Consider the following 22894-nt stretch of genomic DNA (forward strand, 5'->3'; position numbering starts at 1 on the left):
TGACTGTTAGTACTCAACTGTCTTGATCTATTTTGAGTTTCTGTCATCACCATTGTTTCCATCAGCCTCCATCAACAGATGGAAACATAAGTAACATAATACATATTAACATAAGGTATTGTGTTGATTGGCTTGTTTGGATCCCCATTAGTGGCTTATTGCTCCTCATTAGGCTACATGCTTCATGATCATGTGATTCACTCTTAACTTTGTCACATTTCTCTTCACTTCACTTGGAATGGCCAGGAAGGTCAGAGTCAATGAGCTAAGAGAGGCTATTCTCAAAGTAGTAGCCTACAGTGTCGTGCACTATAACACACTTTCCAAATGTCCTTAATGGACATTTCTTCTCTTCTTACAGTATATTGTGAAAAACTTTCCAATACAAAAGTTATTTGCTGTCGCAATGCTCTGCCTGAGAGGGAAATTGAGTCATTTGCAGCGAGTGCAGGGGCAGGAGAGTGGCTGTAAGTATACTGTATGTTAGCTAGAGCTCTGACTTAGTTCTGCTCAGCACTTGATTGATGGCCCTTAGTGCCCTCATCCATTGCTCTGTCACTCGTTTGAAATTGCCTTTCAAACGTTCTGGCACTTCTGGAAAAGTGAGCAGTACTCTTTTTTTTTCTCTCTCTCTGTAGCTGAAGGAAGGGATGGCGGCAGGTGAAGAGGCACAAAAATCTTATTTCGCTTGCACAGCTGTCAGATCCTGTAGGACTACTTTGGAGGTGATCTAGCCCAGCGCTGTGAATGGAATGTGCGTGAATTGAGCAATGTAAAAAAAAAATAGATGAGGGATGGGAAATAAGTAATGCAGATGCCGATTTAAAGAAATATAACCACAGGAGACGTTTAACTGACATTTTTCATGTCAAATTTGGACACAGGGCAGCTAGTGTGGTCACATTATAACAGATCTTTTTGACTTAGTGTAAAAAATGACATACAATGTGTAACCAGGGTCTTAGAAGTCGATGGATCTGACAATGTAAACTTGTGAGATTCTGGACTTTGTGGGGTGATGGTTCAAGAAAAGTATCACTCAAATGTATACAGTTACAGTAAAGAGAAACAAAAGAAACTCTACCTCCAACCACTGTAACAACTTATAATATCAAAATAAGACGTGCAATTTTGAATACATCCATGTGGAAACTGAGCAAGTGACTGGGACAAATTGCTGTGATTGAAAATTCAAACAAGAAAAGGTCTCTAATTCGACACCTGTCCTAAGCGTATGCTGTGCGTAATCTTGAACCCATGGGCCGCGTCACTGCAGCAAGGGCATCTCTCTGCTGCCTCTCCTCCTCCACTCTGTCCCTGTGTGTGGGCCTGCTGACATGACAGCCCATTCCTAGACACTATTAATGATGGAGCTCTCCTTTTCAAGCGGTCGGCATCATCCATCACCCACAGCCAGACCAACCATCACTCCTTCACCAAATTACAGCCCTTTGCGTGAGACATAAAAGAGGGTAATGGGCTGAAAATTAGCCAATTACAATCATTACACTGCCATAATTGACCCTGGAGACCCATGTCCAGCAGTACAGACTCTGCTTTAACGTTAGGTGTGTATGTATGTATGTATGTGTGTGTGTGAGTGTGTGTGTGGGGGGGAGGCAAGATCATTAATTAGCAGTAGATTAGACCATGAGGACGGTATCTAATTTATTTAACAGCTGCAATCCAACAATTCACCTCCGGTAAACAGGGAGCGTTTCACAGAGGTGAGTGGTTGGGATGCTGTCGAGAGAGAGAGAGAGAGAGAGAAAAAGTCAGAAAAAGAGTGAGAGAGACAGACAGGGAGTCAGACATACCCGCATTATGACTGACAGATTGAATGAGAGGCTAAAAGACAGTGATGAGGGAGATAAACAGACAGAGACAGACTGAAACGGAGAGAAGAGGACGACCGGCAGAAAGACACAAAAACGAATTGACCGGAAAAAAAATGGGAGAAATAGATTCTTTCTGAGGGAAGATAATTAGACACCAAGAGCACGCAGCGGTTCTTGGCACGTGTCTCGGCGGACACATCCGTCTCATCAGGGCCAACACCTGCCTGACAAGACAGCCTGTTCTCAATGCCATTTATAGCTGTTTCCAAGCCACACTTGGAAGAGACCATGCCAAACTGAAAGGGCCAGTTATATAAACAGTTAAAAGATGCTTCCTCAGAAGTAATTTGTTGGCAGAATGACGACGCCATAACCAGACGGACCTTGAAGTGGTTCTTCACCACAGTGGTTAAATTTGGAGGTGGAAAAATGTTTATTTTCTTATCTGCTGTGGTGCTATGGATGTTTTTTCATAGTTTATAGTGTAACTCCAACAGACAGTGGTGCGGTGTTGATGCAGTGCAAGCATTTGTCTCTTAAACCTATTTGGCTGTAGAAAGCTTATATTTGAACCCTGCTTGAACTCACACTGCCGAGTCTCCATCACAGCCATTAAATAAAAAGTGCAACTTAACACCTTTATTGGATCTTTTTTTTGGCTTGGAAAACTAATGTGCTTATTTTCCATCCTATATAACCATATATATATGGTTCTGCGTATCCGCATAGCACCAAAAAAAGTTCCCCTTTGATTAAAGGCTACAGAATATACTTGGTGCTGGTAAACACATTTCCTTCTTAGAATGGAAAGTACAGAATAGCACAAACCAAATCACTTTCTCCTGCTTGTGTCTACTTAGTCCTTATTCCTCTCTCTCTCTCTCTCTCTCTCTCTCTCTCTCTCTCTCTCTCTGCAACAGAGATGTTAATCTCAAGGTCTCTCAGGTTGAAGCATCTTTGAATGAAAAGGCTCTCTGTCTATTTCACCTTGAGAGGGAACAGCAAGACAAGACATCCATCAGATTTAAACAGCATTTCTCAAATCCAGTCTGTGACCCAAAGTCTAAAGCATGGTTCATCACTGGCAAATATAGAACAAAATGTCCATTTCGACAGAGAACGAGAAAATCAAATCTATCAAATTTGTACCGCAGAGCTCATAAGGACTTGCATATTATAATAATCAGTGCTATTATACTCTCTCTGTGTCACTGTGATTAATAATGATTGACTGTTGTGTGTTGTACTGATTAGGAATAGTGTTTCTATAAATATTTCTTCCATTGTGTTCACATGAAGCACATCTCTGCACAGAAAAACATGTCAACACTATCGGTAGTTGAGCAGTTAAGTACAGCCCCTGTTCCATTATTACCCTTCACACCCATGTCTGCAATCTCTCCCTCCTTTTTCATCTCCCCTCATCTGCCTCCCACACTGAGAGCCTACCATTTCCCAGAAGTCCATCTGCCTACGTCATTTCTATTTACGTGTATGACGTTCCACTTTGAAAAGCAACAACAGATGATAAAGATAAATATGGGGAACCCGGATCCCCACAAATCCTGTCATGATTGTCCCTCTCCCATCTGAGACTGAGGCTGGGTGCTAAATCACCAGTCTATTCTGAAAATATTAAAACGTAAACACTGGTTTCTCTCATGTAAAACGCTGGTCAAATCAATTGGCACATGGTTGCCACACAGCAGAAAAGGTTTGCTGGTGCTACACACAACTTTATAAGTCACTTCATGTTTTCTTACTGTGCTCACTCACTACCATTACACTCCTGAAATTTTCCATGCTCCTAGCACAGCCTGTACCTCATCACTTTAGGCTTTGTCTATTCTCCTGTTGTGCCGGTAATTCACTGTACTTAACATGCCTGCAAATATCTGCTGCCGATGAAATCGCTTAGGATTCTCACTGAACCATAGGAGAAATAGGCAAGAAAACCATTGTTATACAAAGCTGTTATTGCAAGATTCCTGTCATAGCTTCTCTTTTTATTTATTCACCGAATGTACCATTGTTACCTTTATTTCAAATAAGACAAGTTATCACAAGCCTAGTGGTGTGAGGAGACACGTTACCCACGGGATTTGAACCCACAATCTTTTGCATTGCAGACCTATGCATTAATCATTAGGCTACTGAGTCCACTGGGAGAAACGGAAGGAGCACAAGAAAAGTAGGGCCAAGTTACGAGACTGTCCAACCTATATTTCGAACCTTAGAAAGAGTATTTTAACTGTATCAGAGCACTACATTAATCAATTTAAACATGGCTTTGCAGATATGATCTTGAGAGTCCAGACATCATTTGTCTTTAGCTTGACAAAGATTGATCAAACTATCTTGAACATATCACATAATCAATTTATCAAACTATTTGCAGCTAGACATTGCGATTTACCATACCCTCGGTTTTCAAGATATCATAACAACTTTTTGTCTCTTTACTAATTAAGGTATGCTGATTTCAAAAATCATGTTGTTTTTTTCTGTAACATACGGTTTAGGAGGACAACAGTGTGGGATCACAATCAGTTTTTGCTATAAACAGAGGGGGGTGACTTCAGATTCGGGGGTAGGTACCACTGTACGAAATATTTATTGCAATTCAGCCGACATGTCCTGAAAATTTCAGCTCTCTAGGACATACGGCTGATTATTTATGAATTTTTTAAGTTTTCATTTTAACGTCTATGGAAATTTGGTTAGTACATAAGTTACGTCGAGACCAGACCATCATTCAAGACCAAATTTCATACGTCGACTTGGACATAGTCCTAGAACATGTGTACAAAGTTTCATAAAAATCCATTCAGTCAATTATGAGATATAAACTTTCTGCATTTATAGTGCGAACTAATGATAGAACTCCAAATGCTTCTGTGGGCGTACTCAAGCAACACTCCTCAACATGTGTTACAATTTTTTAGCTTGATTAGATGAATGGTCAAGGACTTATGGCCAATTTTGTGATAGGGCATGTTTCATTAAACGTTTATCAGCTGATAAAAGCCAACCCATTATAGCAATCAATTATCCAAATACAAGTTTGTAAGAGGATGGTCCCAAGATGCTCCATGCCAAGTTTCATGTGAATCAGATGAACGGCCTAGGAGGAGCAGCGAAAAAACTGATTTGGAAACGATTCAAAATGGCGGAAAATCTCGTACACAGAAATGGGCGTGGCCTACACGGATACATGCGGAATTTTTATTCTACGACCTACGATTCAGAAGTTATAGGCCAACATGTAAGGTTGCTTGTTATAGCGCCACCATCAGGCCAATTGACATGGGTTTCGTTGCCTGAGTAGTGGCTGAGACTTTGGACCTATCTGCCAAGTTTTGTTGTTGTAGATCTTACAGAAGAAGAAACGGCGGCGGAAGAATAATAATCCGAATCCAAACAAAAACAATAGGGTTCCAGCACCTGTGGTGCTTGGACCCCTAAATACATCGATCAAGTGCCACTCTACAACAGACTTTTTTATTTCATTGTTCAAAAATTGACAGTTTAAGATGGATGCACATTTTTCCATCCATCTGTGTTTGCTTTCATAATTTCAGAAACCCAGTTGCCTAAACGCAGTGTTATTATTCATTTCTATACTACAGTACTGAATAAAAGCCGACAATAGCTTCACCAGCAAAATTCAAAAAATGACATGACTGCTAAAATGAACATCAGACGCTTCTGCACAATGAACAAACAACAGGGGAGGGGCCATCAAGAGAAGAAATGGCTTAAACTGAGAGAAAATCCACCTGCTCATGACAAGAGAATGCATGATTAATTCTGTCAGCAGTATACGAGCTCATTTAATGCAAGACAGCTCTGTTTGTCGACTGCCTACAGGAGGATTCCTATTCCAACAAATAATAAATATGTCAGTCATTCATAGTGTGAGTATTTTTGCATGCTTATGAAAGTGGTCAATTGCAAACAAAGCACAGATTTTCATATTTGCGGAGCTAATGAATATAATTTCTTGTTGATTCATATTTGTCTCTGTATGTATTAAGACATTGACCCGCAAGGCTGCAATCTTGTTCCAACAGCCATGCACAGTCTGGAGGAGAAATAGGTTTTACTTTATTGATATACAACATGTTTGTTTTTTTAACAGGATTTCCAGGAATAGTGAGACAGCACGATTATACAACTGAGACTGGAAATAGAGAGACTGTAGTCATATCAACTGTGTCTCTGCCCATCCAGAAAGAACCTGTATGTACTGACAGCTGTGCCTCTACCCATTCAAGTGCAGTTCATATTCCATAACTAGCCTTCTGTACTCGTCTTTTTCAGACTTTTTTTTTTACCTCTCTCTAACACCTGCTATTATCCAGAGTGTCTTGTACTTTCATAACACTGAAAATGTAACCACATTGATTTACACTTGCACAGAAACAGCCACTACCTTGTTGTAATAGTTCAATTCAATTTGGGTGTACACCCATAGTGTAGGTGTCTCTTTTTAAAAATCTTTCACTGGGCAGAATAGATTTGACTTCCATGTGTGTTGGAGTACAAAGATAAATAGTCATTGACGCGAAAAGTTTCTTGAGTTTGGAGAAACAAGTTGTTTTATGTAGCATGTTGATTGTCAGTTCACTCAGTAAAACTGAGTTGGCAACGTCCAGAAAAACTGGTTTCTTTGCTTTAAGCAAAATAATGAAGGCAGAATATTTTATTTTTATGACCTCCAGTTACAGCTAGTTAAAATTGTGGGAGAGTGTGTATATGCAAATGTGAATAGCTTTTTCTGAACAATGATGCCGTCCATAATGCAGTGTAGTCTCTCTACTATTCTCTTGTAGCCACAGATTCTCTATGAAATTAAATTATTAAAATAATTACTTGCAGTAATACATTGGCAGTTGTCACAGATGAGTGTAAATGAGCTGTGTTTATTGTATCAGAGAATATTCATGCAGTTTATTTAATATTTTTTTCAGTTTTTTCATATTGTACTATACAGGGAAATTTGGGCCAGTATTACAGAGACTTGAACAATGACAGAGAGTTACTGAGGATTATTACCAAGAGGGTAACAGGTTATGTAAAATCTGCTAATGATGGGTGATCCTACAACCAGCATGTGAAGTCACTCCTGTGGCGAGAGGAGTCTGTGTTCAAAGCTCTTCATCTCTTCATTGGATTTTGAAGTAGACCGGCCGCAGGAGACAGAGAGGCTTTAACTGAGATCTCAACACACACCACCACCTGGGTAGAAATATTTATAACAAAATCAAAAACTCAACTGAACTGAGCTGAATATACATACACTGACTTGACTTACCTTGACACTGGAGCAATTGACACTTGACCAAATGACATTTAACACTGACACTGTACACAGGGACTGGGCATTGAACATTGTAACTTAACTCAAAAAAGGGATTTGTTGACTAATTGACTGGCAGATTACAGTTAGACTGGGTTTTATTATTTAAGTTTCATATTTTTCATGTGTAATGTTTGTTGAAAGGTGCTGGCTGTTTGGTTTTGAACCACAGCCATGGTCCGTTCACTCCTAGAGAGAGCCTGTTAATGATCCTGGTAGTTAACTTGCCATATTACAGTAGAAGCAAAATAGTAGCAGTAACTGAAGGTTTTCTAGGAAAGGTACTACAGCTCCCAATAACTGCAGTCAGGGAGAGATGTCCTCCCACTTATTAAGTGTAATTTGGGTGATGTGATAGGGGATGACAATGATGAGAGAGGAAAGGAGAGCGAGTGGAAGGGGAAGGGTAAAGGCTAAGATAAATGGGAAAGAAGGATGAGACAGAGGTGGCAGAGCAACAGGGGTCAGAGTAGGGAATTGAAAGAGAGGTGGGGGGGCAGGTGGGGGGGGAAGCGGGAGGGGGACGGGTCATGGATGATGGAGGATAAAGTTAGTTTGAGCCACTCTGATGTCGTACACAGGTCCTAAAGCCAGATTAGCCTATTTTATGCTCACATGAACAAGGCAAATGGAGCAAGGAAGATATGCAAATAGCTGTCTAATTGGCCTGTCAGGATAGCAAAGCCCAGTCAAACCCCTGTCAGAGAGAGAGAGAGAGCCAGAGAGAGGGAGAACGCAGAGAATTAGTGGATTAGTTTCAGCTGCCATTCATTGCACATTTCATTAAGTCATTCAGCTCCTATCAGGCCCATGGGTCAGTGCTCTATCCTTGAAGAGCAGGCTCTTTTAGCCGTCATTTAAGAAAAAGAGAGAGAGGCAGCACTTGTCAGCAGTGCTCTCTGTCTCCCATCAACCTGACACATGCATGTTGCCAGTAACCTTGATGAGCAACTGACTCCAGGCAGTTCTTTATGGAAGCATTTAGTTCACTTTATTGAAATGTTAATGAAAATTGAAAATGCAATCCCATAATAGGGTTTTCTTTTTCCACTTATGTATGCATAATTTGATTAAAAATGAACATATAAATTGAATAATCCAATGTGTTGTTGAAAATGTTGTTGAAAATGAAATGTGAAATGGCCTTTTTCGTTTCCTTGACCTGGAAGCTTGCTGCATTGTATAGCATGAATGTAAAAGTAGAGCGATGGGAACACCAGCAGCAGAAAAAGTGCTTAATGTGCTTGAAATGGGCAGCAGCTGACCTCTGCCTAAATGAAATGATCCCTGGACAGTTAATGAACAGACAGCCTTACCAGGGGATTCATTATACACATATACACACAAACACACAGATACACACACACACACACACACACATATTACCCACACCACCCCCTCCCCGATGTTGGCATAAGCTCATCAATACTGGACAAGAAAAGGGATGTGGCCAGCAAAAAATGACAATCGTGAAATTGAAAATCATCACATGGTGTCAAGAAACGATTGAGCGATGCAGTGCTGAATGGGAAAAGGGGGTAATAGGGTAATAACGGAAGGGTCCGCGTCCTCCAGAAAATCATTGAGAGGCTAAGAGGTTGTTTGACACTGCGAGCATACTGACACCCCGCTGATGACAGAGTTCCAGTGGAGCATTACTGGACATGTAATTACTTTGAACATCTTATATGGATCCAATTAGCTCAACTCATCAGTGGAAAGGAATGGTGATCCACATCGAATACTGTAGATGTGGGTCAGGTTTCACAGTTTGTCGGTGTACTTCAGAAACCCTGTAGTGCCAAACAGTTACGGTGTCTCTTCGGGAACTGGAAGAAGGGCTTATTTTCCTATGCTAGGGGTTTGTGTATTTATTTTACATTTTACAGTAGATTCTGGTTGGTCTCGGGTCTTGAAACATTTTATGCATAGGTAGATGATGACAGACAGTTAAAAGGCAGGATTAGAGACATTAAATTTCTGCAGGTCAGTGACAAAAGTTTAGTTGCACTGAAACAAGACAGGCAGGTAATCAAACCCAGTTCAGAGTAGCTCAGCTCCTCAATAATGCAAAATAGAGGAAGCCAGAATAATAGTGTTCAGTAAGGCCATACATCTATCTTTAGCAATAAAAGGAATAGGAAGGAATTAAACGATAAACTTTTTGTGTAAGAGTAAATGGTGCAGGCAAAAAAAAGCTTATTTGGGACTGATGTGGGTGATGACACACACACACACACACACACAAACACACACACACACACACACACACACACACACACACACACACACACACACACACACACAAACAGTAAACCATAAGAGATCTCTGCAGGCTATGTGTAATCCATTACAGTCTGTTGACAACACAGGCTACTACAGGCTAGTATCCTTATGAAACATTATCACCATTTATAGAGGGAATGCATGCACACACACACACACACACACACGCACACACGCACACACACACAGACAGTACACAAACACACACACACAAGCACAGATACATGCATGCACACACACGACTACAAAGTACTTAGTCACCAATGCAAAGTCTCTTGCCATCTCTTTCACTCCATCTGTCAGTGTGCATGCATATACGCTTGTGTGTGTGTGAATGTGTGTGTGTGTGTGTGTGTGTGTGTGTGAGTCCAAGTTCCAAGAAACAACCAAGTTTTTGTTGTTATTTTACTTACTTACTATAAGAACCTGCCCATTGCTGTACGATAGTTTGCAGGACAGCCTTTTTTCGCGGATCAATTTCTCTGAACCCAGAGACTTACTGTTGAACAAGACTCACATCCAACCCAACATAACCTTCTGCTGTTTTGCTCCAATCTGGATTTTTTTAGGCCCATCTCATGTGAGCAGAATCAGCCCATACTACTACCTAACCCTAACCCTGAAGTCTTTGATGACTTGTTGCTTATAGCCCTAAAACCTGTCAGGTATCAATACATAACCTGTGCTCTTGACATCAGCCAGGTTACATGATTCCCGAAACCTGCAGAGAAAGTTGTTATTTACGCCATAAGATTGGCTCTCATAATTGGCCAATTTTTAGAACATATAACTGAATGAAAATCTGCAGATATGGATTGAAGGCTGACCCACTGGAGAATCCTTACTTCAAAATTAGCCAGAACAGAACAAAGCAGGGTTTGGTGTCCTAGTGTCACACCACATGCTGCCAATGTAGTGGGTTTGAACTGCGATTTTTTTTCCCCATCTTTCCCACATTTGCTGTTCCTCTTCACTGCGCACTATTAAGTTAAGTAGAGGAATATATAATCTCTTAAAAAAGAACAGAACCTGATTCGTCAACACTGCAGTTTGGAATGCAGCAGAAACACTTGCTGGAAAACAGCCACAACAACAAGTGATTTATAATATTGTAATATATGTAATATATTGTAATATAATCTATATTATAGTGAGAAATAAAAAAAATAAAATAAAAAAAAAGCTTAATGTCAAGCCTGTTTTAGGGAATTTCACAATTTTACTGTTTCTACCACTACATTGATATAATAAACATAAAACATTTTCAAGCCAATCAAAGCTTCTCATGCATAGACAGCAGACAACAGGCCTAGGAGGAAGACTGATTGACAAGCCAGCAGACGTGGGGGAAAAACACACGGGTCAGGCACAAGGTTAAGTGAGAGCAGAATCGATAATATGTGACAAACCCAGTAACTCTGTGGTTTGTAATAAGAGGATGGTATCGTATCAGGCGTGCTCGGGAAATGCTGGAAGAAATTGACTGTGTGAAGTAGTTCCAAATGAACAACTACTGCAATAAAGGGGTGAGAGAGGGAAAAACAGGAAGAGGATCGAGAGGGAGGAAGAAGGCTAGTGCTTCTCTCTTACTGAGAGCAAACACTGGATTGAGACGGGTGTGGAGGCGTAGCTGTGAACCCCATGTCCTTAGTCAGGGAGGAAATATCAATACACAGTTCTGACAGCTCATTGATGGTACGTTTTGACCAATTTCAACGAGGGGCGTCATTTACAGGTTTCCCATTTATTTTCTATGTAAGCAGCTGTGCAAGGCATGCTGGTAGCAGCACAGTGTGTAATAACATCACATTATTACATACGGGCTGTGACATAATTTTAACTGATGATGTAATAATAATATTGAATCACAATATAATAACTAGGGATGCCCTGATAACGTTTTTTGCCGCCAATCGCTGATTGCCGATTGTCTATGAGCCATATCTGCCAATACCGATCGGCCATACCGATAGTTATTTGTTTTGTTATAGCAGCTATAGCAGTATTATAGGTCTAACAGTTTCCATTTTACATACATTTCATCCATCAAATTGAGTCCTGGTTAAAAAGTATCCACATTTTCTTTTTTTCTACCTCAATATTTACTTGATCATTATGTAAACAAAACCATGTGCGTTCTAGGTAGCGTAACATGATTTAGTGAGATAACCGAAGCACAAGACTGTTGCCACTTGCCTGTGTTGTTGAGTCGAGTTAAATAAATGGAGACACCCTCCGAAGATATATATCCGTTTCAGTCTTTGTTTTTGTATTAGTGAATGTTCTTAAGAGAAAGAGAAATGAGACTTTTCAGTTGCCTCTCCGCTGTTAGGGTCTCGACCGTCGTCCAGTTCAGCACCGCAGACAGCGGTGCAGAGTGCAGACCATTATGTAAACAAACGCACATGGCATGCGATGAATTGATGCATTAAATAAGCAGAGAATTAAATGAGGGGAAGTAGCGGGCATGACGGACTGTGACGTTACTGGTTGTCCATGAAGATTTGTGTTTTTAATTAACATCCACACCGCCGACATGTTTTGAGGTGAGTTAGCATGTGACAATGACACCAACTCTGCTGAGAAATGGCTCACGTGTTTTGCGTCATCGATCGTTTTTTGCAATCGGCGACTATTAAAGCATTATCGGAATTCTCCGATCTCATATTTATACTGAATATCGGCCGATTCCGATTGCTGGCTGATTGCTTGCTGACTCATCACATTCTTATTATCCCTATGAGTTATTACATTATTACCGCCAAGGAGGTTATGTTTTCGGTGCCGTTTGTTTGTTTGTCTGTTTGTTAGGCTTTTAGCAGGATTATGGAAAAACTACTGGTCCGATTTTCATGAAACTTCGTGGAAGGGTGTAGCATGGGCCAAGGAAGAACCAGTAAAATTTTGGAGCAGATCCGGATCCGACTCACAAACAAGCAATAATAGCACAAACTTTGGTGGAGGTCTGCGCTCTCCGAGTGCCCTTCTAGTTAGTTAATATTATTATTACATCATCAGTTAAAATATGTTGCACACCTTATGATGTAATAATCGCTGGTAAATGTGATAATGTGATGTTATTGCTTTATACAGGGATTGATTACATTAACAGATTTTATTGCATTTTTAATACATTTAGAGGGACATTTTATTACATTTTGACAAGTTATATCACAGTCTGATGTACAGTGGGTCTGTTGATATTGGTTTGTCGTTCTTAGGGCTGACAAATTGAGTAGAGAGACGTCCGGTTTTAGACGTCTGCCCTCTGAAAAGCAGACGGGCTCTTTGATGTTCTGCATCTGTTTCATGTTGCGGCCCTGCCTCTCTACACAATCACCCACTGCAGAGATTTAACAGCTACACAAAGGCAAGGAGGGCAGAGAGAGAGACAGAGCGAGAGAGAGAGAGAGAGAAAGAGAGAGAGAGAGAGAGACACAGAGTGATATGTTCCACTTCTCCTCAGGGCAGATAGACACCTGCGTGGTTTCAGAAGTCTCTTCAATACTTGCTCTCTCACCCTTTGATGATCCATCGCAAACTCTCTCTCTCTCTTTTCTCCCTTTCTCTGTCTCACTCTCTCTCTCACTCTCAAACACAGATGCAGACGACGCATATCCTCCTTTCCTGTCTACCTTTGTTTCTCTCTTTCATCCGACTTCCACTCGCCCCACCTGCCCTTTTCTCTGCCGCTCTCTTTGTATCTCTCTCCCTCTCTCCTTTGCTTCCTCTCTTGCCTCACTGTCTTTGAAGTGCGTCACAGCCTCAACTTTCACTGCTGACTGCTCAACCCCTTTGATGCTAACTGATTTTAACGCATTCTCAGGTCTGCCACATTGCAAATAAAGTATTGGGCTCTACAGTTTAATTAGCACCTGCATTTGACACCTCAGTGCAGGTTTGCTCCTATTGTAGGTAGACTGAGGGAAACTGACTGCTTATGTGAGGAGGGTGAGCAGCAACACAACCAGAACTGTAGTTATGATCTGCAGCACTATTGTACTTGAAGGTTATCTTGCTGTTATTTTCTCATTTATGTATTCCCATTTCCATTCTACTTTCTTGTTTCTCTCATTTTTGCTCTTTTTGAGATTGCAATATGTCATCCTGCTGTTTTTAAACTGGGGTTGGAAAATAGCCTGGGCAACACACATGTACAGTACACCGAAGGCTATAATTGTTAGGGTATTATTGTTTCCTTACAAATAAAAAAAATAAATGACAGCAATGATTTGTGACAGTAAATTTTGTCCATGTAATTAAGCTGGCGCATAGTCCCGGCTATTACAGTGGATTATGAATTCATTAAGAATTAAGAGATTAAATAGATGATGATGACGGTGATGATGATGATGTAACTGAAATTATAGGACATTAGTGTTACAGTAACCCTAAAGTTACTGTAATGTTGAGAATTATTCACGAACACACACACAAACACAGACACACACACACACACACACACACTAAACAAAACTAATAAGAGTAATCACCCATGTTTCTTCACGGCAGATGCTCTTGATGGTCCTCTCTAATTTTCATCGTCCATCTGTCTCTTTCGTTCTCTTTCTCTCTTGGCTACCTATCTCTCCCTTTCTCTCCAATTCCCCGTCTACTTGTGTTCCTTAATGCTGCGCGTGATAGGACGACACTGAGTTCTGCAGAGGAAACAATGTACCACAGTGCATCATTCTGCTACCAAGATGAATGGGGAGAATCCGTGCCCGTTAACTGTGGCCTTGTGATAAAGAATAAGCAAATGAAACTGCCTGCTAGCCTCGCAGCACCCTAGAGTCCACTGCCACCATTCCTCATGCTAATTTGATTGAGAACGCTCGATCAGCACATACTACGCGACCCACACTCCTTTGCTCCAAGGGAGGCGTTGGGGGGCAGAGGATAGAGGATGCCATCACGGCATGCGGTAATAACAATTCATCTCCGAGACGCTTGTCTCAGCGTATAATGTCCAAGTTAGGCCCACTGTGGGTAGTTTACATCAAAGTGAAATGTGGCGCCGCAGTAGGGGGCAGGAAAGAGCGAGAGGGGAAGGAGAAGAGTGAAACAAAAAAAAGGTATAGATAAAAAGGTGGAGTACTGGAGTAAGGAGAAGGGGAGGAGATGGGTGTGAGGCAAGGAGAGGAGGAGCAGTGATGGAAGGCTGGGGAGGAGAAGGGGAATAAAGGATGAGGCGGGAAGAGGAGTGCGGAGAGGAGAAAATAGGCAAAGTGCTTAACAATCCTGGTCTGTGTTCCCACACTGCAATTAATGTGGAGCCAGAAGGACAGCCCACTCCTTTCTGCAGTAAAACAAAACCAGGATTGATGAGAGTGTCTGTAATGCATAAGTCACTGCCTGCATAGGCCGGCCAGGAGCAAGGCGCCGAGACAGGGAGGGGGGGGGGGCTGGATGGAGAAGGGGGGAATGAGGCACTGGGTGGAGAGAGAGAGAGACAGAGAGAAAGAGAGAGACAGAGAAACAGAGAGAAACAGAGACACAGAGCGATAGTGATAGAGAAAGATTGACAAAATCTTGACAAAGATTCTAAAAGATTGAGAATGAGAGAAATGCAAAATGCAAAGAGGCAACAGAAGGGGAAAACAGAGGAGGGGTAAGCGTGATTGCGTGTGAAAGAGAGGGAGAATTGAGGCGGTAGACAATTACAGAGGAAGATAGATTAGGACAGAGCTGCTCTTTCCATGGCCATTTTTTGCCGAGTCTCCTTGGTAGCGATTGTATGGTTTCATCCATTAGACAGCATGGCATGAGGAACTTCCAGGAGAGAAATATCGCCAGTCAACAGCGCTGCACAACTCTTCTTTGCCTCTCCAGCAATATTTTACCGGCCTCGACCTTCTCCAGTCAACAAGCCAAGTGTTAATCATGGAGAAAAACAATCAAAAATCACAGGACAGCAAGCAAAAAGCAAACAAGAAACAAAAAATAAAAAAGCAAACAAATATGAGGTCATGGGGTCATCAATAAATCAAGGCAAATTCACCTAATTTAAAATAAAATATTGAACATACATACAATAATTATGAAAGATCTGTCTTATTGGCTAAATAAACACACCATTTTTCTCCCAGTTCTTTTTGGAGCCATATGGAGTAGGTCATCTGTTCCAGAAGATGTAGGTGTTTAACAATATTGACAAAGAGGCCAGCAGTAGGGCAGTTTTTGTGAAGCCAATATTTAGTAATGGCCTTTTTACAATCTTTAGGAGGTAGGTATGATCTGTCCAAGATAGAGGGAAGTGAATGTTGTACTGATACTAAAATCCAGGGTTTTTGAGATGATTGTTGCTACTTCTTTCCAAAAAGTCTGGTCCGGACAGGACCAGAAAACATGAGCATGATCAACCATGATTTCTCCACATTCCATCCAGCAACATAGCTGAGTGCCAGTTTGTTTAGACTTCTGTTTAGGAGTGATAAAAAAGCGAATCAAGTTTTTCCAACAGAAGTCTCTCCAGGTCCGGGAGTTGGTGGAGGACGACTGTGTTTCCCAGGCATTCAGCCACATGTCTTCAGTTATTTCAATGTCCAGCTCTTTTTCCCATCGTTGTTTCACATAGTCTGTAGTGTCCTTATTCAGTGATGTGATGCCATTGTATAACTTGCTTACAAGACCTTAGTCTTGCGTGGGAGTGTAATTAAATGTCATAACCTGGGTTTTGTGTATGTTAAGGACTGTGTAGATCCTTGCTATACATAAAGAAATAGCCTATTCTTGAATAGACTGTGTGTCATGCAGAATAAAAAGTGTATCCTGGGTCTGATCCATGCATGGACCGCCATACATCAATCAGTCCCAGGTCTTTAAGTACCCTGTTTATATATTTTTCAGTAGGATTCCTTCTTCTTTTCCTATTGGTTGTATCTAATAAAGGGTTAAGAAGCATATTAAAGTCTCCTGCACAGATAAGGGTCCCGTATGTTTCTGATGCAATCAAATCAAACACCTTTCTAAAAAAAAGACATATCACTCCCAGGGGGAACATAAACATTAAATATTGTCACCTCTTTTTGGTCTATTTTCTCCTTTATCAGAACAAATCTGCCCTCTTTATCGCTTATTTCAGATATGAATTCAAACCGAATCGAATTTGAGATCAATATGGCAACTCCCCTTTTTTACCATTTTTATATGATGAGAAGAAAGTATTCCCAAAGCCCTTTTTTTTCGTGTTCAGCACCAGAGAGATGAGTTTCCTGCCAAAATGCTATATTCATCCTCTTCTTTTTTATTTTAGCTATCATTTTGCTTCTTTTGATCAGATTATTTAGCCCAATTTACATTCAATGAGATTATGTTATAATGTTGGTAATGCATTAATTTTACTTTTGAAACATTGCACTTGTAACATCCCAGACCTCAAGAGATAAACAAAGTAGAATAAAAGAGAAAACTCGAAGAACTATAATACAGGACATTGAACTGAGCTTCCAAAAAATCACCTCCTTTTTTGTTTGCCTGCTCAATGTGGTGCCATTAAATCTTCACAGCCACACAGTTGCGGTTGCTGAGTTGCGCTATTTTTATTGTAAAATAAGCACTGTTTGATTGGAGAAGATAAAACTTCTCTAACTTGTATCTTCTACTATACATCATGACTTTTGTGATGTGGGAAAAAAAAGAAGATGAATCAAGATAGCTGGATCTAATATCTTTGCAGTGAGACAACTTTGGTCCTTTTTTTATTACTTACTGTCTCACATGCAGAATTTTTATTGTGTGTTTCATGTGATCATGTTGTTATTTTTCGAAAGTATTTTTTGTATTTTCTTTTTTCTTTTTTCCTACTTTTGATGAGTAAATCGTCCTCAAAGATCTAATAAATTATATGACAATCTCATTTAATCATATCTTCATATACAGTATATATGCCACAGTACATGTGACATACAGTATGTGTTAAGGACCCTGTGAGGAAAAGCAGAAAAAGAGCCTTTAACACGGGTTCAGGCTGTTTCACACTCTTCAAGGTCAGCAGTCTTTGGCCATTGTTTACAGAACAGCTCACATGTAACACTGAAAAACTGCAAAATATGGCTGTGGCAATGGAACAAATACACACAAAAAAAGGAAAACAGAGGGAGAAAAATAGCTGAGTATCAGTTTTCCATGGCTGTCAGCGTTGGGATTAATAGGAGCCATTTTGCCATAATGAGCTGTTAAGCGTTAGCTGCCAAAAAGCCTCTTCGTTTGCCTTTGAGGCTCAGAATACTTTGTCTAATTATACCTCTCCCTCTCTCTCCCTCCTGTCACTGTCAACCTGGCTGTACCTGTGTGACGGCTTTGTGGTTTCGGCTCGGCTTAGACAACATAATCACTTACAGTAGCTGAAACAATCATCCAGAGGGGTTTATAACGATATCATACTGTCATTACTACATGTGTACCTGTTCCATTACTGAACCAGACAATTTGGGCTCCCTCAGCGCTGAGCTCCACACCACCTGGTTTAATGGGAACCATTATGGCCCTGTTTCTCACACAGCCTTAAGCACACTTGAGGAAAGCATCTTGCCTGAAACATCTGTGCAGCAATAAAAAGTTAAATAGAAGAAGTGTTGTCCTGGGTTATTCATGGACTATTCAGAGAAATGTTACTGGCCTGCTAGGCTGTGGCAAGCATTTTCCAACAAGTTAGAGGGAGTTTGTCCACAGTAACAAGAGTTTCAGCGAGGGCTGATGGTAAGAAGGCAGAGATCGCATTTCACTACATGGGCCAGTCCCAATAATCTACTATAAATTTAACCAGGGCAAGGCACCCAGTTCAAGTTTATTGAGTCTATTTTGCTTTTTTATATATCTGACAATGAGTATTAGATATTAATTAATGGTGTTAGAAAATCAATTAATGGTGGCTATGAACAAAAAAATAAGTATCAAGTAAAAGCCTATGAGACTGAGGCTGGGTTGCACCAACATGGTTTAATTTAATGTAATTTAAGGGTTAGGGTTAGGGTTAGGTTTTAGATGAATGATGATCAGACCTTAGTAAAACTACATTTAAGACAAATAAACCTACAGTAGATTTAAAATAAACTGGTGCATAGTTTAGTAAAGCCTGTTGGAATATGAAAGCAAAAAACTTTTATAAAACTGGGTTTAATCTGTCGTTTATCTCTTATTTTCCTCCATGTGCCTCAAACATCCCTCATACTGTTCCTAACCCCTGAACAAAGGTTAAGTAAATTGGAGTTTTGGAGCAAAAGTTAATCTAGCTTTGAAGTAAAAACTAATCTAATATTTAAAAGAAGGTTTAAACTAAAAAGTTGGATGCAGAGTCCAGTTTAAAGATTAATCCTTTGCTGTAACACACCCTGAATCTTTTGGTGCAACACACTCTGAATAGCAACACTGCTCCATTACATCTACCCATCCCACACATGGACACACACACACCACAGTGAGAAGAATACTGTTGATGTGAAAAGTGTGTACAGAGACTCTGTAGATTTACAGCAGTTCAGCCAATGTATCCAATGGCAGACAATCTGAGACAAAGAGAAAAAGCTATAAAAAGTGTTTTTTCAAGCCTACTGCCCTCGGAGTGATTATTTGAAGAAAGAAGAGATTAAAATGACAGATGGCTCCAGGAATTTATTGTTTATCTGTGTTGAGCAATTCTACATAGTGATGAGAAGAAAGCACTCTTTAAAAATACCAAAAAGAAAATCATTTGTTTTGCACTGCTAAGGGTGATAAATGGAATTCCGGTCTCCATGACAAACAGTGAGTACAGAGAAGTGTTGGATCATCTGTTTTCTCCTGTGGTGTGCAGTTGCTACAGCGCCTGCACAGGGTGCAGAAGCATCCTCGTCTGAGCCTGTATGTGTGTGTGAAAGTGACACTGTCACACACACATACAGGCTCACAGACATTGTGTGTGTGTGTGTGTGTGTGTGTGTGTGTGTGGGTGGGTGAGAGTGAGAATGAAAGTGAGTGTGTGTATACTGTAACTATGAGGGTGTGGTGGACGTGTGTGTAAGTGTGTTAATGTGAGTGCGTGTGTTGATATGTGGGTGTCTGTGCCACTGTGCTTGTCTGTATGAGTGTGTGTACTGTGTGTGTGTGTGTGTGTGTGTGTGTGCATAGGTGTCTTTGTTTGCAGGTGTGGGTTTATAGGTGCATGCATGTGTGAATGTCTGGGTGTGTGTGGGTGTGCGGGTGTGCATGTAGATGCCTGTGTATGTGTGTGTGTGTGTGTGTGTGTGTGTTTGTATGTGTGTGTGTGTGTGTGTGTGTCTGTGTGTGTGCTTCTACATGCTTCTGTGTGTGTAGGTGTGGGTATGTGTGTGTGTGTGTGTGTGCGGGCATGGGTGCATGTGTGTAGGTGTTTGTGGGAGTACTTGTCTCTATGTGTGCACATGTGAGCATGCGTGGGTGTATAGGTGCGTGTGTGCCTGTGCCTTCGTGTGTGTGCACTTGTGTGTGTGTGTGTGTGTGTGTGTGTGTGTGTGTGTGTGTGTGTGTGTGTGTGTGTGTGTGTGTGTGTGTCCTACCAGCATAGGGGACTGGGGCATCCTTGTCTAGAGCTACCAAAGGAGGGTCCAGCAGCACCGTGTCCATGTTCTCTGTGATCACGCCATGGTACGACGTCTCTATCCACGGCTTGTGCTTGTTCACTATGGAAGAAGAGGAGGAGGAGGAGGAGGAGGAGGAGGAAGAGGAGGAAGGGTTGGATCGGAGGGAGAAAAAAGAGAACAAGAGAAAGAAATAAATGTCTTGTTTTATAACTGTACTTTTTCCATGTACCTTGTTGAGGTCAGATGTACATTTCCTTTTCTAGCGTTATTGTACATGATTGTACCTCCCTGCACTCGTTTTGCCGGCTCTATTTCTATTGTACCTCACTGTATCTAAATGTGCTGAGTCACTCCAACAGATGAGGAGAGAGTTATTTTGTTTTAAAAATTTTTTCAACTTCATGTTGTGATCATGCCCGTGGTATGTTTTCGATTTCTGAGGTTTTTACAGACAGCAGCAATAAGGAAGACTGAAGGATAGGATGCAGTGAAAGGAGAGTTATAGCCGTGTGTTGTATAACCTCACATTTATGGACGTCTTGCTTTGAAAAAGGGCTCTGTATTCTCTGACAAAGCACTACCGCATGCCATAAATAACACAGTCCCTCAGAAGAGAATAGAAGAGAAGAGAAGAGAAGAGAAGAGAAGCGAAGAGAAGAGAAGAGAAGAGAAGAAAAGAGAAGAACAGAACAGAACAGAACAGAACAGAACTGAACAGAACAGAAGAACCTTGAAAATCGGGGCAAAACTCCCACTTCATACTATTTCCCAATATCCTGAGAAAGTTTAGTTTAATTAGCTCAGGAAAACCGTGTAGTATCTATCCACTCTTACTCTCAGTGGTGCAATTCTTGGAAGTATTCTTTAACCTAGGCATGCTGATATGCTGAACTACAGAATCTACATTGAAACACAGACGCACAGAGTTCAAAGACATCCATTACCAAAGTCAGCCTATAATCTCTGTTTTGACCTCTGAAGCTGTCCTGGTCTCAGTGCTTCACCTCTCTTTCTCTATTTCTATGTCTCAATGTCTCATACTCTCCCTCTCTCTCTGCCTCTCTCTCCCAATGCTAGACAGTACAGAGAATTCAACCACATGGCACAAACTTGATTGAGATAAGTCGAGAAGATGAGTTGGAGATTAACGCTGATCACCATCACACGTAATTACTGACAGTGTAAATTAAACTTCCTCCCACTTCCTCACAGCAGGAAGTCACAAATAGATGGAGACGGATGTACGAGCCACAGGAGCAACCGTATGTGCATGTGCGCATGCTGATGTGTATACACACACACACACACACACACACACACACACACACACACAGCTCCAGATCTCTGGCGTGAAAGTGTCCCTGCCTGTGGGGAGCTGGGATGTTAACTTGACCTTTCAATCCACTGAGGAGGAACACTTTGTCTCATTCCAATGAGCAGATGACGCGTCCAGCTGGCAGTGATTTAAAATGCCTCGCACTGTTCCTAAAACCTTCTCACAGCTTTTCATTTCTTTGGACAAATATCAGTAGTTTTGTCCTACTATTCCATTTTCTTCCCTCTTCGGCACCAGATTGAGCAGACAGAACGGGGTCAAAGTGAAATGGGAGATGGGTGGTGAGGCTGTAGGGAGTACAAAGTATAAAGCAAAAACTATGAATGGAAAAATTAAAGTTGGCAAGTGGGAAAAAAACTTGTCAACCTTTCAGGAACTGAAAAACTGATCGCTTACGCTTATTTTTAACAAACTTTACAATGTATTTTCAGTGGTTTGGATTGGTTCATCCATCACTGTGCCCATGTATTGTATTTCATGAACGAATGCTTGCCTTCGTCTACCATTGTCTCGCTCATTCACTGACAAAGACCTTGCCCTGCTGTGAGAGAGCGGGGAGCAGATTATAGGGAGCAAAAAAGAAACACGAGAGAAGACATGATTCAGACTATAGGAGTCTCATCTCACGCTCATGCAGGAGATAGAGAGCACTGCAGCACACAGCATGACTCTGCTCTGCTCTGCTTGAGAGTGCGGTACAGAGTGGAAGTCTGCCTTCGACTGATCTTTAAGTATCTTTACACCTGGATCTTTTTTTTAGATGTAACACTGGGAAATCAATGGATTAAAGCACTCTCACTTTTATGGCCTAAGCTCAGGAAAATAGTTCTTAGGGTGTATTGATTATAGGTACAGCTTTAAGCTGTAAGTTACAGCTTTCCTGGGATTTACTGTTTTGTTTTATTCAACACAGAAAGTAAAATCTTCATTTAAAAGTATGAGTGAAATGAGCTGAAATCGTCTGACAAGACCGCTTTAGAAGGAGGCCCTGAGGTAAAGTTGGATGAGTATGAAAATGGGTGGTATTCAACTGATGTTTTCTTCTATGTGCTTGCATTTGCCAGTGCGAGTACATATTGATCCATCATGCTGACATGGATTTTTTTTTTTTTACTTTAGAAGATCTCCTCAGTAAGTCTAATAGTAGCCCACAGCTACTGCAGTTTACTCATGGATGGCAGTTTCAATTTCTAGCCCAGGGTCTTACATTTATCCCAAACAGATTGGGTGGGGGATTAGGCAGTAGTGCTGTGACTCTTCAAATGGGGTCTAAAATAGGAGCTGTTCTATAAAAGGAGTAGGCCTACACACCAGGCCATGGAAATGGGCTATCTCCAAAATGGCTTTTATGGAATGTAGCACTGTAAAGCCATCAGTGGCACATTCAAGGTATTCATCCTTGGCAGATGTCTGTATTGAGCATAGGCAGAAAAACATCCAAGCTCGCATTCAAGGAAATAAAAAGAAATCTCAGGCTGCAGCAGCTGCCAAGTCAGCCCCACAACTACGAGTTCATACTGTACACCAGCTTTCC

At 41.1% G+C, this 22894-nt stretch overlaps 1 protein-coding gene across 1 annotated transcript in view; it reads right to left on the reverse strand.

The window, feature by feature from the left end:
• LOC139644933 (calsyntenin-2-like) overlaps positions 1-20901 on the reverse strand; it is a gene marked incomplete at its 3' end in the record, with an annotated part of 36989 nt that extends 16088 nt beyond the window's left edge. Inside the window, exons 1-3 of the mRNA XM_071520471.1 lie at positions 20859-20901; positions 20001-20123; positions 5523-5546 (exon numbers count right to left, since the gene is read on the reverse strand). Coding sequence (XP_071376572.1) covers positions 5523-5546; positions 20001-20123; positions 20859-20901 — 190 coding nt within the window. The remainder of the gene's footprint in view (positions 1-5522; positions 5547-20000; positions 20124-20858) is intronic.
• Between the last annotated feature and the right edge of the window lie 1993 nt (positions 20902-22894).

This window comes from Centroberyx affinis, unplaced genomic scaffold (genome assembly GCF_046629955.1).
Source record: "Centroberyx affinis isolate AG114_WGS23_722 - 3 ecotype Tasmania unplaced genomic scaffold, CSIRO-AGI_Caff_v1 ptg000804l_1, whole genome shotgun sequence".
Classification (NCBI taxonomy): Eukaryota; Metazoa; Chordata; class Actinopteri; order Beryciformes; family Berycidae; genus Centroberyx; species Centroberyx affinis.